The sequence below is a fragment of the Syngnathus acus genome, chromosome 10 (genome assembly GCF_901709675.1).
Source record: "Syngnathus acus chromosome 10, fSynAcu1.2, whole genome shotgun sequence".
Lineage (NCBI taxonomy): Eukaryota > Metazoa > Chordata > Actinopteri > Syngnathiformes > Syngnathidae > Syngnathus > Syngnathus acus.
This window is the reverse complement of record NC_051095.1, coordinates 11,697,190-11,719,539: the sequence shown is the minus strand read 5'-3', so window position 1 is coordinate 11,719,539 and position 22,350 is coordinate 11,697,190. Positions and strand designations below refer to the sequence as shown.

The following is a 22,350-nucleotide window of genomic DNA, read 5'->3' as shown; positions in this document are numbered from 1 at the left end:
CTATAGAATAGTCTTTTCAGAACATTTGCAGTCTTTATAGTTCTTCTGCAGGCCCCACATTTATTTCATGAATGGTACCAAGTTTGGTAAGATTCATACGATTCCCTTTCTGATCGAGGTTGGCACAGGTTCACAGCCCGAGTAGGCGTGGCCAGGTAGCGTAGCCTCACCACCCTTACATTGACTGCCACTGTACTTGTGTTTCTGACAACATGCAAAAATATTAACTGTCACTTCAAAGTGAGAATATTTTTTTGAACCAAGTTTACCTTGAATTGTATTCAGACTGTACAAATTTGTCACACAATTAATGATTTTTTAAGGCAACACATTTTTCGAGTGAACATAATGACCACTATTATCAATACAGCTACAAACAAAATAACTGTGAATATTTGTCCATAGTGAATCCCTTTTACGTGAAGTGAACAATACAGTGAAGAACTTTTCAAATATTCTTCGATAGAGATACCGCTGTCACCGGTAAAGCATTCGGTGTGAGTAATGTCAGGCATTTCAATTCTGGAATTGTTCAGGGCGCTCAGCCAATTGCTGTCACAACAAGTAAAGTAATTTCCACTGAAATTGATAACACCAAGGTGTTCTGATAACGCTTCAATCAAGGAGTAGTTCAAAGACTCAAAGGCGTTATTCCTTATGTTGAGTTCTCTTAGAGGTGAGCAATATAAACTTTGTGGTAAAACATTGAGATTGTTGTTGGATATGTTGAGATGCATCAGACTTGGCATGCAGGGCAAGACCAGCTCGGAATTGGTTACGTTCAATTCACTGATCGTCAACGTCTGAAGCGTTTCTTTGATGTCCTCCAGTGAATCAACTTGCATGGTCATGTGAGAATTTCTAGCTAGGTTGAGGGACACCAAAGAACCTCCCTGGAATGCATTTGCCTGAAGACTTTTTATGTTGTTGTCTTCAAGGCTTAGATGTTTGAGAGTTTTCAATTTTCCAAAGGCAACACACGATGAGTTGAAGTTTGGTTGCCGTGCTGATAAGGAGCTGTACACTTGGCCCTCAGGAGCGCAAGGCTGCACCGCGTTGTCTTGGAGATTTATCGTCTCGACTTTTGTGAGTGCCTTGAGAAAGAGTGGCGAAACAGACACTAGTCCATTGCTTTGCATGTTTAGGTATTTTAAGGAACGAAAATGAAGCTGCCTGTCGTATTCCGATGCGCCGTCACGGCGGACATTCCATGTGAGATTTTGCACGCAGTTAAAACTGAAGTCAAGCTCTTCCAATGACGTGAGAAGGCTCAAAGTTTCCAGCGGAAAAGATGTAAAGTGGTTGTAGCTGAGGTCAATATAGATCAGTGGCATCAGTCTCCAGGTTGAGTGAAGATTATTTTTTCGAATTCTAACGTCACCCTTTCTGACAACTTCATTGTACAAGGAATTAACCTCTGATATCATTGATGCTTCCGAAGTTAATGAACCCACAATATTATGATGCAAATAAAGGTATTTCAATTGGTTAAATTTTGGGACGATTGGGAAATAAAGTAGTTTGTTGTGACTAAGATCAAGAATTTCAAGACTATACATGCGGTTATCCTCAGCAGTAACAAAGAACTCAATTGAATTTCGACTTAGATTTAAATCTTTAACATGCTGTAGTTTGAAATCGCATATACGAGCGAGGTTATTTTTAGCCAGGTTAAGCTTCTCAAGTTTTCCCAGCGGCTCAAATGTTCCTCTGTCGATTGCTGATATCAGATTGTCATCAATAATAATGCTTCTTAGGCCTTCACTCTCTTTGAACAAGTAGCGTGTAAGTCGTGTTAAAGAATTCCCACTCAGCTTAAGTTGCTCAAGAGAAGATTTGTTTCGTAGGTACAGTTTCACCGCTTCGTCCCCCAAATTGTTCAGTGATAAGTCCAAACTCTTAAGTCCACCGGTGGATTGCAGGCCATTGCTGTTTCTGTCAAAATTGTTGTTCAGCGCATTTTTAGACAAATTTAACTTCTCAAGCAGAGCCAGGTCTTTGATAGCTCCTTCAGAGATGAGCTCCAGCTGGTTGCTGCTCAAGTCCAGCTGCTCCAAGTATGGCAAATCAAGGTTGTGCAACCGTCTGATGACATTATTGGATAAGTCGAGCCTTCTCAGTCGTACATCCAAATCCAGAGGGACGGAATCAAGGTTCTGGTTTCTCCAAGATTGCTCCTAGGAATGAAACATTAATCATCATCAGTGCAAAGTTTCAAGATCACAGAGGAAATGACAAATCATGAATAGATATCGCAAACGCTTGAATAAGTTCCTTCCTTTGAGCTTACCTTGGTACCATTATCTCTTTTCCCAGTGGTGTAAAGCTCATGGCCTAGTGACCATAGTAGTAGGAAATAAGCAAACATGTGTCTGACCATGTTTGCTCTGCTCTTCCAGTGCTACCGTCATCCTCTTGCACACCCTTTTTACTGTCACACATCATTAAAAAAAATAAAAAAAAAGGAAGGAAGAAAGCAGCTGTGGACAACAGATAGGCATTGGGATGCCATTTTTAGAAATGTTATCCATGGAGCACAAACAATAATTTTGTATAAAACACCCTTTTACACTAAGAAATTGATCATGTTTTATGACAGGTTAGGTGGACCCGTCCGTGCATGAACATTTTTACACCTATTGATGCAATCTATCACATGGATTTTATACTATTCCACTTCATTTGTTAGTTTTATTTAGAAATCACTATGAATGTACATAGATGCTTCTTTATTGTTGAGATGGGCAAACTGGATTTGTTTTTAAAATAGGCCAGAGAAGAATAAATAATGACACTGTGGAGGTGGGCGGAAGCTACTGACGAGGTAGAAAGAGACATGCTTACACAGACGGAGGTGTTAGCAGATGTAAACAAAGATGATGGACATATTCAACAAGAGAGCGAGAAATCGTAATCCTTTTGAAGGGAAGTATTTTGTTTCAATTTATATGATATTGTATCACTAAAAAACCCGAGTGGGCATTCACTATGTTTTAATTTGGAGGCAGCAGGTTTCCTGCTCCTGTCATTTTTTTTATCAATCCCAAACAGCTCCACTTATCGCATCCTGCAAACAGGCTTCAATGTTATCATCTCATCCATTTGCTGTGTAAAATTAAAACCACCCAGAGGAAGGCTTTTGTGGGCGTTTGGCAAGAATCGATCTACTTGACTGTAGCTGAGGATACAAACGTCTTTGTAGTGTTTCCAGATATCAAAATTGACATGACATGAGTTTTCCTTCAGTTTCTTTCAAGTCAACTTTATGTGTATTTGGAATTGCACAGAAATAGTTGTATTAAGTTTATATGAAAGATGACTTTCCCGACACAACAATCTGAATGTTTAATAATTATTAACCTGCACGAGCTGTAAGGAAGTGTGGAATGTGACTGTCGACAACTGGCAAATATTTACATAAACAGAATGATGGAGCCCAGCTGGCATCCACTAATTTGTATCTGGCCAATGTCAGTTTATTTTTTGTTTGGTTCCATATATATGGACAGTCGCAATAGATTTCAAACAAAATTTTTAAGATTTGATTGAAGGCTAAATAAAAAAGTTATGCGTAAAATTTCTTAAGAGGGTTAAAGATGAATAAAACAATTACAAATTAAAGGATTATTCTTTAAAATGAAGGCTTACTGTATTCTTGGGACAGTAAGGCGGACGAGGTTATAAGGCACACTAGTGTACATCGAGAAAACAAACCAGATAAGTCAAACTTAATTCAACTTCATTTTGACATTCATAGATACAAACAGTTATTTTCAGGATCATGCTAAATAAAATCTCTTTTGATGTGAGGCGGCACACTGGGCAAGGAATTAGCACGTTTGCCGCACAGATCTGAGGGTGGTGGTTCAAGTGCAGGCTCCGGCCTTACTGTGTGGCGTTTCTCTCGTCTCCTCGTACTTGCCTGGGTTTCAGGGTACTCTTTCTGCCTACATTCCAAAAACATGCAAACCAGAAGTCTCAAACATGCGGCCTCTGGGCTATGCTGGATGATATTTTGAGGCCCCCTATTTGACATCAAAGTTGAATATTAGTGCGGCCATTAGTGCGGCCCTCGTGTTTTTTTTTTTTCCAGTGTGCGTGTGTGCGTGCGTGCGTGTGTGTGCGAGTGCGTGTGTGTGCGAGTGCGTGTGCGTGTGTGTGCGTGTGCGTGTGTGTGTTCTTTAATCAATTAAATACGCTACAATAGCTCAGGCTTGTGATAGCTTTCAGGCATATAAGTAAGCGATATAAGAAATGGAAGGATTACAGCCCCTCAAGGGGAAATTTAACTCTGCTATACATTTGTGTTGCACACCACACAGAGAAGCAGATCACACACATACATGCGCAGGAAAAACATTTTTGTTTTTGACGGTTACTTGTGATTTTGACCTCATCTTCACCCTCAAGTCTATTTTTGTCGAGTTTGACAATGATAGGCCAAGCTTCTCGGTGGAAGGCTTGACTTGTTTTGATATTGTGAAATGTTTTTCTCTAAGGAGAGTGTTCTGTTATCATCCACGTTTCACTTAAGTTGTGTTCAGTGGTCTTCCAGATCTTTTGGTGTTATTGTACTAGCCAACGCATTCCTTCCCTATTATAGATTTGGTGTGCTTGGATTTCTCCTGATGCTTTGGTTCTGTTTCACAGCTAAGTGAGCCCTTTCGCTCGCATTGACACCTATTTGGACTATGCGTTGAGCGCTCTCAGGAACGGCTATCAAATGCAAATTCTTCATCTAGCTGTTATCAAGGGAGCCTTCTCTTGACTTGAAGTGCACTGCACGTCTGTAGTACAAGCAACTGTTGAACTCGTCACAAGTGTTGTGGGGCCCCTACCTTTTAAATTATGAAGAATCCCGAGTTATGTTTATGTAATACCTGTCGTTTTCCGCATTGCCGTTTCTATTTCACTCATCATCATCATCGGTTTAAAGTCCGCTTTCCAGGTGCCGCTGGGTTGGACTGGGATCTCGATATGGCTTTCTTCCACCGGGAACGGTCCATGGCCATCTCGTGATTGATGCCGAGTGCCTTCATGTCGGCTGCCACGGTCGTCGGCCAGGTCTTTTTAGGTCGGCCACCGGCTCTTGTTCCCTCTACGTTATACGACATAACTTTCTTCACTAATGCAGGTAATGGCTCTACTATCCGAAACAGCTCTGCCTGTTCTTCTTGATTTAGCCTCTGAGGATATTACAGAGTAGAGTAGAGAGCAGTTTGGATGCAGGAATTCCCAAGGAAAATAAAGAATTTAGAGAACATTTTATTTCCTCACTGTCTGGATCGTCATTAACGTTTTAACTCGACAGCATCCATCTTGACTCAATTAGCGACAAAGCTGTGAGAATAGTTTTCCCTTATTGCGTTCAATCGTTAATATGCTCTCTTGCCTTTTTCGACATACATTTGGATGCTTTTATAGTTTTATTTCGCGTCAGTGACCAAAAACACCAGATGTACTGTACGCGTACCAGGAAGCATAAATCTGATTTCCTTGCTTAGAAATGTTTCTAAATGGCACTAATTTTTGAAGAATGTCTCCGGTGTACAATAAAAGTGTAAAGGGAACACCATATTTTAAGGATGAAGAATCCCTCTCAGCACATCAACTTTAATGCTAGTGCCAGATGATTCCACACATGAGAGAAAGGTAGGAACACTTATGAATCAGTAACCGCAGGGTGCTGAAACATTAATGACATCATTTAGGCAAAACAAAACAGTTTAGTCCAATCAACTCAATTTACAAAAGTATATCCCATTTTTATATACAATATGTACATAGATGTATAAACAAAAGTATTTTTCCATAATGTATGCATTCATACGATAACAACAATAGCACTGTCACAAAACATATCACTGATATTCTGCAGGGATATTGTAGTGCAAAATGTGCCCAAAATATATAGTGCTGTTGCTCTAAATACTTCTTGACTCCAGTTGTGTGGATTTTATGAAAAAAAATATTTGACTCTATTGCGGTTTATGGCAAACCAGAAGTGGGTGTTCATATAGTTAATTTACTTAATAAGACAATGTGCTTTTTGAACATACAAGCATTTAATTGTAGGTTTAAAATTCCTGTTTGAGCAGTATCCTTTGTTGTTCTTGAGAGAATGAGAAGAGCGACTATAAATAGTGACACTTGTTTGATGAGCAAACACACATTCAGCTCATCAAGGCCAATTAATCAGTGGAAGCACAAGCAGAGCAGTCCGTAACATCTTCTTTTCTACCAGGTTGCGATAGTGAGCTCGAGATATCCTCGGCTTCATCACCCCACTCGGTGTCAGTGTTTTCCTGGCAGAGTCTCATTGGGCAAGCCTCTAGACACAGATCTAGCCTTGTCTTTAAATCCAGACACCCTTGGGATGACCTTAGCATTTATCATTTCTGTCCAGCAGATGGCACCTCTCCAAGTCTGACGCTTCCCAGGAAAGTGGTGTGGTTGGTCATACTGATGAGCGTGTCCTCATATACTATGCGAATGGATATTCTCTGGCCTGCACGTAGTAGGCTCACCCCAGCTGTGTAGCAGGTGTTGAACTTTCGCTGGCCTGTCTCAATGCTGCAAGTGCAGCGGAGAAACGGGTTGGAGTCCACCATCACTTCGTAACTGGCGATGTCTGTAAAGTTGAGGTAGTACACCTGGTGAAAAGGGGAGGGATAAATTTCATGAAAGACTGCGACGGTGCCCCCCGAGCAAGATATATTTGGTCCAGCTGAAACAGTCTGGCGAGTTGAATAGTTGACATGAGCTTCCATTAAAAACATTGTACATGGATGGAAGAATAAAATTCAGAATTTAGAAATGTATGTTTAAGAAAAGGAAATAGGGTTTGGATATTGAAAGTGACCACTGAATTATAAGAGTTACGTCAAGGACCGTACTCACTTCTACCTGACTATAAATGAAGTAGACACCATCCAATAGCACCTCTAGCTCTCCAGAGCGAGAGTGCATTTTAAAAATACGGTGATGGATGGACACCGTCTTCCAGTTCCTGAGGATGCCTTCAGAAAGATCTAAACATGACATGGCAAAACAAGAACAAATGAGTGGAGTTCATTGACAAGAGTTTCATAGAAAAATAAATTTTCACAAAGACTATGATCTCTTTAAACTGACACTGTCATTGTACGAAACAATAATTCCATAAGAGGGTCTGGTTGTCAAACTCAAGGCTGGGGGACCAGATCTGGCTCACATCATTTATATGGCCGCAAAGGCAATTTACGTTTCTTGCAAATTGTCTTCACTTTATAACAAAACTGAGATGAGCTCTTGCAATTAGTTTTTTTCACCAAACGCTCAAAATAAATTGAAAAAAATAACCCCAAACAATTTACCGGCTTCTGATTTTAAAACTAGTTAGCCCTGTATAAGTGACAATATAAAGCGATCATCGTCACAGTCATAACGCCCGTCTGAGTAAAACACGATGTAGCCTGCGGCAAAATGAGTTTGACACATCTGGTACATATCAGAAACACCTCCACATAATTGGGTGTGTTTTTCTCCACTATAACACAATAATTATCATCTACTACAACAAGAGCTAACCCACCTTCTCTCACTTGAATGGTTGTTTCCTGCCCTTGCAAATGGACCACTGCAGGCTGAAAAGTAAAGATGTCATGTCATTGACGAGGACACAGATGTTCACCTCACAGTGTTGCGTGGGATCTGAATGTATTTTATGTAGGTGACACACTCTACCTGGAATTCTCTTGTTTTCATCCTATCAGGAACTCCTGCAACAAAAAAAGAATAACATGATGGGATTTGGGCCTATACCGCTGCAGTGTAAGAAAAGATGACACCATTGTGACTCAATCAAAACAAGCAATGCCATAGACTACAGAGCAATCCCCGGAGTCCCTCACAGTGTTCGACATCCTGCATTACAAGTTCTCACTGTTAAGGCGATGAGTTTATTCATTTGGACAACTTGAGCCCCCTTCAAGCGTGGGAACGTGGCTACATGCCGGCTCATGCAGTGTAATCCAAGAACAGAGCCAATACTTGAGTTTGGACTCTTGTGGTATAGTAACCAATCATTTTCTCTTTTGAACTTGGTACCTGCTGGGCCTTGAGCGCCTGGAGGCCCCTGTGGCCCAGGGGGCCCGGGTGGTCCTGCGGGACCCACAGCATTGCTTCCTGGAATCCCTGGGATTCCAGGGATTCCCGGTGGGCCCTGAGGGCCTGGAGGGCCGGGAGGACCAGGGGGGCCTGGTATTGGTCTTTTTTTGCCTAAGGACATAGAATGCAAATTGATTGGCAAATGGCAGAAATCGGTTATTTGACAGTCATGATGTTGAAGGCCTATGACAATCTGCACAACGCAAAATACGGTACACATTCAGCGATTTGTTTATGGTGTGTGGAATCTGGATTACTGAGAGTTTAGGAACATGGTTAGTATTGGATCAGTAGTATGATAAAAAAAACTGGACCAGCAGTCACAAACGTCTAATCAAAAGCACCTATAGAAGACGTCTTGGCGACTGAAGATTTAGCTTTAGAACTTTACTGTGACCTAGATGAGTAACAATCAACAAAAACTGGATATATATTCTAATCCCCCTCAGTTCAACCCTCCTTAGATAACAGCATACCCAGCATTCTCTATCTGAATATTTGATTACCTTTTTTCTTCTCTTTCCTTTTCTCTTTCCCTGTTGAGTCTGGAAAAGAAAAGAAAAACAAAATGAATAAGGTTGAAATCCTCTTTTGGCCAACGATTATCTTAAATTTCATTTCGAGACTTCAGTTTATTCCATGTAGGTATCCTCTCAATGTCGACACATTGGACACTGAGCACTCAAGTTAGTCCTGTGGGTTTGTCTAGTGTAGCAATTTGTAAGTGTGGTTTCACCTCATCTGTATGAACAAGTGCCTTAAGCATTCACAGGCAATGGAACTGGAGAAGATCATTAGAGAGATACTTTATCCTGCCAAAATCCTTTTCTTTGAATTAAGCCCAGATGGAGAATGCAGATGAAAGTGTGTGAATGTGCATGTGCGTTTGTGTCTTTATTTTACAGGCCATGCGCATATGTGTGCTTGTAGATGACGGTGGGGCATCTATGTCAGTTCGCAAAAGTAGCGTGAGCATGCTTCTTTTTTTTTTTTGGTTGTGTAGATGAAGAATTCTTTTCAAAAGGCCGTCTCGCTGCTCTTGTGTTTACCATGTCATTACAACTACAAAGGCCATTTAACCTTAAAACCTCACAGTTTGAGTCCCTTGTGAACATATGGCCAGCGTTTCTCCTCTGGCTACATGACTGGATGCATCCGCATAGATTTTTCTTAACGAGCAACCCTATCTGAAATCTGGTGCCCGTTAGGAGGGCAGAGAACACACATTGACGCGCACACACACATATACACACTTCTAAGGCTGGGATTAGAAATGCCTTTGTCTGTCTAGTATGAGCAGCGGAGAGAGCTGGGAATGATTAGTCTTTAGAGGCTCGAGACTTTACTGATTTATGTATAAAGTCTCAAAGGTGAGTTTTTTCTTCTAAATTAAACACAATCACCAACTCCCCTCCTCCCAAGTATTCAGTGTCACGCCACAGACGTCGGAATGCCTTGTGATCATGTGGCACTTGTTGCTTTCTCTCATGAAACTTCAAAGGCTTTGCTATTTTTTTTTATTTGCATAGCTAACATTCTAAACCCAAAAAACTACGACAGCTAATTCAAATATATCAGCCCATGTGGTTTGCTGTCGTGCCATCGATTATGATGAATCGGTTACACCGGATTTAGGAAAGCCACTAGAGTCTCGGATGATGACTGCCTTTTTAAATGATTGCATGCTTGATTAGAAACGTGCATATTCTTCAAAACTCTGCTTTTTACAAGATCCTATTTACTGAAAGTAGAGATTGATCGATAACATGGAGCCTAATTGCTCAATGGAAATTTCCAAAAGATGTCTTGGGGATGTGATATTTTATGAAAGGGTTGTCTGTGGTGAAATCTATCCGTGAAACTCTTTGCGAGCATCCAAGTAATAATCAGTCCCGTTCTATTTGCTTGCATGCTGCATAATCCCAGTAACAAACGTGGTACAGCAGTTTTATTCCGTAAAAAAACATTGTGAACCCACTAACAATCTGTTTCTAATATTTAAAAGCCATAAAACTGTACATCAGCTTCTTATTTACACTACTGAATCATCTCCAAAGAAACATTAAGTCAGAGGAAACATTCATCTGACAATAACCATCTATTGCCAGCTTGCAAAGGCTGCAGGTGCATTTGCTGTTTTATCCATAGTAAAAAAAAAAAAAAGTTTTGGGAAATTACGACAATGAAATATAACAGGCAAACGCTGGAATAGCACATACCCGTTTCTAGTTGCTTGCCAGGACTTCTTTTCTCCCTTTGAGTTATGCCTCTGTTATCTTCTGTGGCAACGATGTCTCTGTTTCTGTGTGGTAACTGCCCCTAGGAAAGAAAAAAATCAACACCAATTATTTCCCGTTATTTAAGTTCTACAATCAACATTTTATTCTAAAATAACACTTTGCCGTATCTACGGACTTAAGAGGATCATAATTAAGATGTTACGGTTGAGCAGTGTTTGTTCATCACCATTCAAATTTGTGAGTAGGCTGGAATGTTAGCAACACCTTGCAGTATTGTGTAATGCCGCAAAAGGTTGGGGTACCAAGAAAACAAAACAAGCACTGCATACCTCCTGACCAACTTACTGCATTCGTGTGGATTTCAGCGTTTCCATTCTCCAGATTTAGTTTGTACAGAAAGGATGGTGGGAGTGAGGACATTGGTGTATTGCCAAGTTATTCCCACTGGGTCTGTAAGATATCCTGTAACTCAAGCCACCTTTGTCTATCGTTTAGACTCACTACACATCCGCTTCGTCGGGAAGGCTGTGAAACTCACGCTCCTTTTCAAAAGGAGGACATGAATTGTGTTTAGTCTGAGATCATTGCCCATTCACATGGCACCTGGTTCCATGCCTGCAGTTATAGCCTGAATGGACTAAAGTGAGTCAATGAAAGGACTGACGTAGTTGGTGTGAGAGCATCTTTTACAAGAAGAAAACCAGTGGGGAGTGTTCTCACAAGTGAACATGCCTTGTTGCTCTCTGGGTCTCCTCGACCCACAGTCTCGTGAATGCTCGGTGACGTACTGACTTGTGTGTTGACACTTTTAGACTAAATCAACTTGCGGAATCTTTTGAGTTTAGCCTTGGAGTTCAGTTACAGAACAACCTGTCAATTATTTGTATCAGTAGCAAGTCACAACTTTTTTTTCCAAGTCCATAGTGAGTCTTAAACATCCCCCCTTCTGTTCTCGAAGCCATGCTCTAAGAGTTGAATCTTTACAGATTGAGCTGCTGCAGCCTAAAGGATTCAGTAGAAAAGTAGAACTAAAAAGGAAAAAAAATTTCCATACTGCTAACACAACACGACCACCCAATGATCAAGCAAGACTCCAGTCACACTTTATCAGCATAAAGACTGAGAGGCTGAACATCTGCTTGGAGAATATGCAATGGACGTCCTCAAAGCCAGGACACGTGCAGCATCTTAACTTAGTTCAAAAGGTTGTACATAACTCTGTATCATTTTGTCATTTGGCTCTGAGTGAAGTGAACATAATTCTAGTTAACACGATCTCAAAGAAGAGAAACGTGTCTTCCTAGCTGGAAGACCTTTCAGAATCTCCTTTTTTTTATGGTTTTCCGCAGAGCAACACCATATTAAGAAAACAGATGCACCTCACAGTAGTTCAGTGATGCATGTTGATGTCAAGGAGGGATCCTCAAACAGATTGATTTCAATGAGCAAGCTATTTAATTGAATACTGCCAAGAGGAATTTCCGGATCCTTCAAAATCTACCAGCAAGGTGGTCCTCTTTTCAGAGAATGTTTTACATTAAGCTTTGGAGGTCTGTCTCAGTCATAAAGAAACCTGTCTGTACAAACAACAAGAACCCTTGGAAACACAACCAATCTAATAATATAATAATGCTTTGCAACTGCTAACCAATAACAGTAGAAAGACCTAGTCTGATTATGTCTACAGTAAAACAGTGGACAGTTCACAAGTTTTCTTTCCAGTACAAAAGAAAATTCCAAGGCTCATGACTGCAACCTGAAATCATTATTAGTTCACACAATAGAAAAAAAGCATCCAAGCAACTATGCAACATAACTTCATTGATATGAACATAAGGCTGAGTTAATTGATTGAATAAAAAAAAAGTCAAACAGATTAAAAAATATAGTATCGAACTAAAAGTAGGTCCTTCCAAACCTGTGAACTCTTGAAAGGAATCTCACTTGCTCTGTCTGCTGTCATGACCAGCTAACATACATGTCTAACCTTCTGAGCATTTCAGGCCGGTGGAACAGTATTAAGATTGGGCGATTAAGGAAAAACTAATAATCATAATTATTTGTGATTGATTTCGAAATCACGATGAATAAAAATGCTGTTTGTTCAATTACTCAAAACTACCATCATAAACTCATGCCAATCCATCCCTGAACATTTAATGCTTTATTCTTAAACACTCTATTCTCTTTGTCAAGTCCAAAATGATCTTGTAAATATCACGTGGAATAGTCTTGCATTTTCATTCTGCTGCTGCCGCCACACCTTTGCTGCATTCCATCCTTGCACACATTCAAATCCCAAATGAGTAACAAAGTAAAATCTTATATTAAAATAATAGCAATAAAAAATATAAATACTGGCTGCCACTACTACACTCCTGTTGTCCACTTCTGGAGTACACACTTATATGAGACCAAAAGAGTAAAAGAACATAGCTGCGATTGAACTCTATTAATATAAATCGGTTTTCACAGCTTGGGAAGAAAATGTGATTGTTGTTGTATGTATGTGTTCCTACAGCATTTGTGTGCAAATAGTCTTTATTTGAAGGAATATCACGCCAAGAAATCGATGCTAATTTCTTGTTAGCTTGTCAATGAGATTTTGCATTGACTTTAGTTAGCCTTAGCACCAGCGATGCATTTAAATATACACCCTGTGTAACGATTTGTGTTTAGTTTTACAGTAAACTCTAACTGGGGTGTCATTAAACTGTTCGAAGCTTGTTCAGGGAGGGAAGAATCACACACACCGGATGCACTTGCTGCGCAAGTAAGATGGTTGGGAACACACCGTGTCAATCGGCACAATGGTTTTCCTTTGATTAGAATGTTTTTAAGATTGAGGGAATCCAAAAATCCAAATGGCAATTACATTCCGATTAACTGCCTAGCCCTTGTGGCCACTATGGTTTATCGTCACAAAATCCCCCAGATGTTTGCTTTTCATTTGGTACACAGGTGTTGGAGACCCACATCTCCACTACAGCTGTTGGCACGAGGGTCTGTTACCTCTCAAAGAAGTGTGGGTGTGTGTTCAGGCATATGGCATTAAACTTTCGTCTGTTCTGACAGCCAAACATCATCATTCCACATGAAGGTTTTGGCCCGAGATGAAGCTGCAGCCAAATGCCAAAAAAACAAACAAGCTACAGTATCTGCCAGGCTGCTACTAAGGTAGAACTGATGTTTTTGATGAAGTAACATGAAATGATTTCATGAGAACAACTTCATTCGAACATTTATAGTCTTTGTACTCTTCAAAGGAATGCAGCGTTACAGTAAATCAGGAAGACAATGTGTTGGTATGCAAGCCAAGTGCCAACTATTGAGTAAGCCATTTTTTTTCAAAAACGGGGAGAAAATGCTAATAATTAGAAGACTTTCAAATCTTCAAAGCGAGGGGGTTACTGGTGTGGGTCAAAGACACGATTCCCTGTTGTTCTGTGAGGATATGACTACATTTCAATCACCCTGGGGATGTGTATTTTATGATCACAAGATTTGTATAAACAAAGTAAGCAACTGTTTGTGTTTTCCCTTCATTTCCCCCCCCAACTACTGGAATTCATAAACATTTTAAACTGACTGTCAGAGGGAAACACAACTATTAAACCTCAATATGGTCTCACTCTTAATGCCCTCATGTTGAATTCCAGAGGTTATTATCCAAAACTGTAGTATAGTGGAGAAATCAGACCACAAAATTGCAGTTGAAAAGTCGAGGTAAAATTGAGTTACGGGAACCAGATGCAGAGGAAAAACCAATAGGTGCCCATCAGTGTTGCATTGACAGCATGCACTCGATGCATATTGTTGAAGAAATTTGTGCGCCAGAGCCGTAAAAGGCTAAATCCTACAAAAGGAGTTGTCAAATCTCCATAATTCGAATAGTGGAGCCTACAGACCAAAGGTGCACCATCTTTTGCACATTATGTCAACAACTGCGGCAAGGGAAACAAAGCATATTCTGAAGTCTTGACAGGCATTGTGAGTCTTTCAATTTGCAACAGGACCTTTTGTAGCTTCCGACTTATCTTACAGTATGATCAGATTAATAAGTAATGTGTCTGATATTCTTTGGCTGGAACAATGGTCTTGAAGAGTTGGAGCTGAGTTAAGACAATATTTTTGATTCCTAAGATCCTTTCCCTCACCGTGTCTACATAAAATGGATGATATAAAGACGGGAAGCTATGAAGTCCGTCCTAAAATTGCACATATTGACAATATTGCTACCATCTTTCCCACAAGGTTGCAGCTTCATGTAAGAAGCCTGGTGCTTTTATGAGTCTACTGATTAATCCCTGATATTGGAGGCTCCCTTTTACAATAAATTAGATGCTGGTGACAGCCCACCCGGGTACCGCCACAGCATGTACGTTGGACTTGGTGCCCCATCAACCTGACATTTTCATAGCTGCTGACAGGACTCCAGATGTTTTAACATCTGTTTTGTGCAGGACTTTGAAAGCAAACATCTGAGCAGAAGAAAAATGCATACATTTGTTGTGAGATACAAGTCCTAAAACTATTTAATGTCCTAAAAGTAATTACAAGAGTGAGAGGGTCCTGATGTAGAATTCTTCTTCAGATTCAAATATCCCCAAACTTCAGAGGAAGACGTAGTCAGGATAAACACTTTACTGTTGTGAATTGGGCAAGTCTGCTCAACAGCTGGGATTGTTATCGGAGGACATACTACCTGGGTCTGTTGAAGGGAGGGTGGTGTTTGTGTTCATTGTGAGATCACATGACCAAAATCATTATGTAATGACAAGTTGGGTCATGTGTATAGCTTCATACAGAATCCATGACCAACATAGATAAAAAAGAAGATATATTCAAAATGTGAAAATCAATCACCTTTGCTGTCAAAGTACAATTTGGGATTTTGTTCAAGTGGAATGAATGTATTTGAAAAGATATTGGTATTTTCCGGGTTTCTAAACTAAACACACAACCGTAAAATAGGACATTACTACGCATCTTAGAATGATGGGATGGGAATTCTCTGCGATTAGCTAGCTACTTGTTCTGGTTGTACCTGCCACTTGTCCAAGTCAGCTGTGCTAGGCTGCAGTTCACAGCAGAACCTCATGAGGACAAGATGTACAGAAAATGGATGGATGGACAGATGATGAGTCGGAGTAACAGAGTGGCTGTCTAAAGTGAAATGAGTAACAATACAGTTGAGAATATATTCAGTTGTGACATGTTTGAATACTGAGATGCTACGGGTTGCTGAATATATTAGACTTTAAACTCAGTACGTGCTACTGGCCAAATAGTGCCATAACTTAGACTTAGACAGAACTTTATTGTCATTTTGTCAACACTAGGTGTGTACATAACACTACTTATAAATGCTTTTGTACATTTTCCGTACAACCTGCCCTTATTGGGGTCATGGGTAACTGACAACCACACCAACTGATGAGCTGCTACATACAATACAGCCAACATGTCTTATGTCTGGCAAGTTAGAGGTTCTCAAATATACTCCAGTTTCCCGAATGGTTTCTTGTAATTGTGTTTCATAGGAAGCGCGTCATCTCTTGTTGCGTATCTATCTACATTTGAAACTGTTGCGATACTGCTGAAACGCCTTTGATGAAGACCTGAGTAAAAAATCCACAATGAATAATGTTTCGGCCTCCAGAGAAGATTCTTCAAAGGAAAAGTCTAAAAAGCTAACAAGTGCGGCAGCTGCATCCAAACGCCACATGCTCCTGTTTCTCCAACTATGTAAACTGTGGGATGTGTAATCAGAGTTGTTTAATGCAGACATCTGGAGAGGACAGCATCACAGCGCGGTTAAATATTTACAGCTGGGCTACAGTTTTTTACCTCATGAAACGTCCCCATCTGGACTGAATACCAAGCCCATCTTCTCGGATTTAGCCAAGGAAACTTCTCCTTTCGAAAATGGACTTTGCGAAAGACACTGAGACTCTCTCAAGAGTCTCAGCTATGTCATTCATTTCTTCTTGAAGGAAAGTTTTACAAAACTAACACACTCATGAGCATGAACAATATTTAGTAATGTTAGTGCTAGAGATTAGTGTACACTCTGACCGCAACTGCACATTTTATTTTAGTTTATTTGACCCATGCAAAAGTGCTATGGCATGTATTTGTCTCAACGACGCTGGCATTAAAATGACAGGTTCGGAACATTTGGAAATGAAAAGGACACTGACAACTCATTTGTTAATAAAGTTAAGGTCGTCACATTTCTATTCTTTGTCTGCACTGTCGGGCATAAGGGTATTTCAGTTGTTTGTTTTCGTCCCTTGCATTGAATCATCAGGCTAACTATTATACTCCGTGGTAACATTCTACCATAGACCCCTGTTGAGAACTGCCATGTCTCGACAGCTTAAATGGCAGTTTTGGTCGGTGTGAAAAGGTTTCACAAGCACTAACAATGGAGGTATGTAGTGTCAAAGAGAGTAAAATGCCACAAGTGGTGTTGTTTCTCAAGCTATTGACCACATAATGAACATTAAATTGACTGCTGTCTATAGAGGAGAAATGTAAGGTGGAGCTGGCCTCAGTCCCAAGTGACTCATCTAAGTGTCAATGAATGCACATCAAGCCTTAGGCTCTGCACCTGCTCCTAGGTAATATGTTTATTTGGCTGACCAGCTGCTCCCTGCACTTTGACTTGATCTTCAATGCGAAGCCAATCTGAAGCTTCTCCGTCAATTCATTTAGTTAGGAAGGTCGTTGGAAGCAACACACCCGTGCTTGAATATGACTTGATTCAGCTAGAATCAAGTCACAGTGGAGTCCAACTTACACAATCAGGATTTTGGAGCCAATCACTGTTAAAAATGACACCGATCTGATCATTAGATGGACTAATCTATCCAATCTATTCAAACAGCTTGTTTGTTTGCTGTACTCTGCAGCCCGACTCCTGACTCCTCACGACTATGTAGCTCTGCCACTGATGTTGATTGGTTCAGTTCACTGTATATAATTGATAATGGATTAATAGGCTGCCCCCTCAAAATTTTGGGTAGGCCTCTTAGTGTGAAATGAAGAAACATAATAATAATACATACTGTAAATAACATCACATTGGCCCCAGATAAAGCTGACCCACCGGGCATCTGCCTTGTTTGTCAAATGGCCAGTCCAGCCCTGTTGATTTTACATTGAGACACTTTGAAACCGGACCTGATCGTTTGTATTAACATTACAGTGATCCCTCGCTACTTCGCGGTTCGTTTATCGCGGCTTCACTGCATCGCGGATTTTTTCCAGCCCAAAAAAAAAAGTTTTATCATAAGAGTTCTAAAAACATATTTGCAGTGTTGTTCTTTGTTATAAAAGAAGTTGTTATAATAAGACTTCTGAAAACATATTTACAGTATTGCACCTTGTTATAAAAAGTTATTTTAATAATAAAAGAGTCCTAAAATCATATTTACAGTATGTATACTTTAGCTACATCTACATATACATCTTCAAAATGCGCATAGTGCTGCTATGGTAACTTGTGACCACTAGAGGTCCCTGTTTTACCAAGGTTCACAACAGAACGTCACATCTACATATGTTACACACACACACACACACACACACACACACACACACACACACACACACACACACACACACACACACACACACACACACACACACACACGTATAATATTTATATTTTCAATATTTATACAATATTTCCTGTATGTTATTTATACTATTAATGTATTTTTTACATGTTTGAAACTATTATTTGATGTTCTAATAATAACATGCACTTAAATGGTTTCATATACGTACATTGACACAAAAGATGTACAGATGAGTGGGGTGACCCTACTTCGCGGATTTCACTTATCGCGGGGTGGTTTTGGAACCAATTATCCGCGACAAACGAGGGATTACTGTATTTCCAATGTTGTCAGCTTGATTTACCGCCAGTGTCACAGAGAGGCTGGTGTTCAATTTTTTGTCTGTCTTGCGTACAGCAGAAATCAGACTCCAAGGGAACCTGTTCCAGATCCAAATGAGTACTCGTAAAATATGTTTCCAAGCTGCGGCAATGTAGCCCACTGAAATTACAACTGTGCAATTTTCTCATAACATTTACAGAAAAAGAAAGAAAGAAAGAAAAAATGCCAATGACAACTCACAAAAAAAATAAAAACAAAACATACCAAAAAACAACTAAACTGTGTGTGCACCTAAAGAAATTGCTAGTTAGAAGTCTTCTAGTTATAATTTACCTCGGGATCATCTGCAGGTTCGAACCGCGGGGGGTCGGGTGGGAATACCTCAGACGCCGTGTTGCCCGGGTCGCTCCCGGCCAGTGTCAGCAAGGGGTCTCGCTTCTGGTGGATTATTTCCCTTTTGACCTCGGAGCGCAGGTCCAAGTAGCACACGAGCGTGACCGCGTGTAGGGAGAGTGACAGGAGAAATAATCCGAGGAAGACGACGCGGCTGCTCCGATTCCGGCAGTTTGCGCTACATGTGCAGGTCTCACTTGTGGGCATCGTGAAACCATCGAGTGCCATTATTGGACAGGGCGCCAGTCAGATGCGCTTTAACTCGGCATAGTCACCCGCGGCTATTTATTTACGTGGAGACTCATTGGTGCAGAAGCGGCAGCAGGAGCGGCGGCGGCAGCGGCAGGTCGCTGCGAACGTCTTTCAGTCTCTGTAGTGACATTATAGGCCCCGCCCCCTCATCTCTTTGGTATGTAGATCTGTCAAGAGGTTGCTAAATTCGAAATATCAGAGGCAGTGATGAGGCGACATCAAATGGATTTATTGTGTTACTGCAACGTGTTTAACTGCTTTGAGAACACCCCACTCCGTGTTTGTTATTCATAGTGACATGGGAAAATATTTGTGAACACATCTTTGATTTATTGTCTATTACATGAGTGTGAACACGCTAGAGTGGTAACTGATGCCATGCATGTTTTTGTGCAGGCCTTCAATGTGCTATTTATCATTTTTGGCAGCTTGTTTTATGTTACTGCATGTGTGGCAGTAACAAAGGTTCTATGTATGGGGAACTAATGCAAACCTCTGGTGTGAGTGAAAGATAGATAGATAGATAGATAGATAGATAGATAGATAGATAGATAGATAGATAGATAGATAGATAGATAGATAGATAGATAGATAGATAGGTTTTAACACCCAAAACAGTTTTGTTCTTGTCAACTTTAGCAAACGTACAGCAGCCCGTCTATAACTTTACAAACCAATGCATAAAGGAGAACAACATTTTTGCCCTTGATGGATCACCAGTGTTGGTTACTTCTCTGGGGATTGTTGCAAAGTATTTGTCATTTGAACTCAACCATGAAACAATATGTTATATTGACTTACACGGCAGGCACTGAGTAATTGTGCGTTTTGAAGAAAAATAGGAAAATGATGTGAGATGAAAAGCTGCTCCGTGTCTGGGACATATTCTCAGCATGGAGTTGATTACTTTAAGAATGCTAGTCTCTGGGGCAATGTATTGCGGTTCATTTTGTTCAGACTGTCATTGTTTCACTGTCTGTTTCTCATCTTTGTGTTGTCGCAGAACAAAGAGTGATTCTACTCTGTTGCCACTGTAGGGCAGCATTGCCAAGCCATAAATCAATTAAACTGCATATCAGTATCATGTTGAAATTAATCTACAATAAAGCTTCATGAATGAGAGATTGACGATATGAAAAGAACCTGTTTTATGTTCAGATGTATAGTTGCGTGCAGCTGCTCTTTGGAATACTGTTTGAACATTTTCTTTCTTTTTTACAATTCAAGAAGTGGAATCAAAGGCAGAGAAAAGTAACCCTCATCGGGGCTGTGAGTGAATGAGGGCTCAGCCTAAGTGCGTTTGCCACGCTCTCTGACTGAGCGGCACGTGCGACAGGGAAAAGTAGGGCAATCACAATGGAGAGTGCACGCATTCCTGTTTTTTGAATATGACCATATTCATGCAAGTCCACATGAAACATTGTGCCACATTATTAATCAAGTGACTATATTTTTCAGTTTTATTGGTCAAGAGTCAAGGGACACCCCAAAAGAGCAAGAGTGTGACAATTAAAGCTGTTTTTATTCTGAGGCAATAGCAAGCGGGAGTAATTCCTTTTCCATCCGCAGGGCTTCTATGCAGCATGTATAAATGGTGTGCCCACGATCCTTTCTGAGCTTATAACAAGATTTAGCGGCTTTCCATGCCAGATGACGTTTGCCGAATAGATATGTTACATTCTGCCATGAAGGGTTGTGGGATGGGCCAAAGCTCACTAATGGAAGATGATGCTTGCCTTGGTCCCAGCAATAAGGTGCTATACATCATTGTCTTTTGTGAAAATTGTCTAAGAATGTTGAGGATGGACTTTTAATTGCCATTTTGTGAGGGCATATAGAAGTGAAGTGATTCATGGCAGCAAAGCGACTCATGCATTTACCGCAGTAGTCTTTTGTTTCTGCACAGTGGATTGTAGGGTTGGCTTTTGATTAAAGATCGTCTGTAAATTTAACCTTTTCTCTCGCCCCTCCCCAAGACTCTATACACCCTCAACATCGTAACAAGGTTTTGGAGACCGAAAGTGCAAACTTTTGAAAATGGATCTCAAGCATTATGAAGCAAAAATAAACATGTATTTGACATGTTGACGTTATCAGACCAATTTGGTGAAGAGATGAAGCAAAGCAATCCATTTCTGAGGAGTTGTAGATAAAAGCAGCGTAATTCCCCATTGCTTCCACCCACCTGTTATTCAGCACACCGCCTGCTTTCACATCTTCTGATCTATAGCTCATTATGCCGATCTGCCAGCACACAACTTTCCTGTTTCCTTATCATGGTTTGATGATGTATACCAATTCCATTGTTTGATTTCATTTTGATTTCCTTTTTATATTTTCACTAGTCGACGATTCACTGCAGGTCATCTTTTGTATGTTTTTAAATGTTTTTATTAGAGGTGTTCCGATCAGGGTTTTATCCTCTCAATTCTGATACCGACAATCCATGACTGAGATTGGTGATACCGATCCCATGGATTAGCTTCACTTTTTTTTTTGAGCTGCTCACTAATTGTGATTTCAATAATTTAAAAAAAAGTTTAATTGGTTCATCTAGTGTCATTTTTCAACTAATTAATCAGACTAAAAACAACATCACCCATATATATTGTAAATAACTTATCTGTGATGTGCAGTGTTATGGTATGGGGGAAATTACACTGCACACAGGGCAGTCTCTACCCTTGAGATGGCTACACGATGAAAAGCATGAGCTGCAGGTGATCTTTCCTTGTGAATGATACTGAAAGGCATTGATCGATTATGCTGATAATGTATTTTTCCACGGTAATCGTACGATCACGAACCGTGGCTGACGGATGGGAGCACCACTCGATTTTATTATATTTCATTTTTGTTAAAAAACAAAAAGGTGATCACCCAAGTCACCTTGATTAAGACAAAAGATGCAAACCCTATAGAGGATGCATTCTTCTGCTCTAGCTCCGAACCTTCCTAACAGCACAGGCCGCTAACCCTTTCCTGATTTAAATCATATCTTTGCAACAGCAATTTCAATAACTGCAACGTGTCTTCTGCTCTTCCGAGGCATCTCGCAGGATTCTGTGCTTGGTCCTCCTCTGTCAGCCTTTACATTCTACCCCTTGGAAAGATCATCCGTCATGGTCGCCTCTATTTCCCCGGCTACGCCCATAACATACATATTTACACCACCACCAGATCCATCACCTCCTCAGCCTACTCCGTTTTAACCATCTGCCACATTGATATCGGTTCCTGGATGCAAATCAAATTTCTTCAACTCACATGCAACCAATCTGCTTTTGGTCATTGGTCCTCAATCCTTCAAATCCACAACCTAGAAGTAATCTTCATCACCTTCTCCTTTGACAACCGCATCAAAAGCATCACAAAAGCACACCACAACATCCTCTTTGGCTCATCCA

At 40.4% G+C, this 22,350-nt stretch overlaps 2 protein-coding genes across 3 annotated transcripts; both read right to left on the bottom strand.

The window, feature by feature from the left end:
• Nucleotides 1–256: 256 nt before the first annotated feature.
• On the bottom strand, nt 257–2,413 carry LOC119129355 (transforming growth factor beta activator LRRC32-like). The gene is made up of 2 exons (XM_037262538.1): nt 2,291–2,413; nt 257–2,177 (listed from the first exon to the last, which is right to left on the bottom strand). Exons 1-2 carry the CDS (start codon nt 2,378–2,380, stop codon nt 300–302), a joined length of 1,968 nt encoding a protein of 655 aa, XP_037118433.1. The 5' UTR covers nt 2,381–2,413; the 3' UTR covers nt 257–299.
• Nucleotides 2,414–5,706: 3,293 nt separating this feature from the next.
• eda (ectodysplasin A) lies at nt 5,707–19,081 on the bottom strand. Of its 2 annotated transcripts, none has more exons than XM_037262344.1 (8): nt 18,632–19,081; nt 10,368–10,467; nt 8,655–8,693; nt 8,089–8,259; nt 7,726–7,760; nt 7,574–7,625; nt 6,901–7,031; nt 5,707–6,653 (listed from the first exon to the last, which is right to left on the bottom strand). In XM_037262344.1, exons 1-8 carry the CDS (start codon nt 18,917–18,919, stop codon nt 6,393–6,395), a joined length of 1,077 nt encoding a protein of 358 aa, XP_037118239.1. In that variant the 5' UTR covers nt 18,920–19,081; the 3' UTR covers nt 5,707–6,392. The 2 variants fall into 2 exon arrangements, with proteins under 2 accessions (XP_037118239.1, XP_037118240.1); XM_037262345.1 differs by having other exon boundaries at nt 6,907–7,031; nt 18,632–19,080.
• Between the last annotated feature and the right edge of the window lie 3,269 nt (nt 19,082–22,350).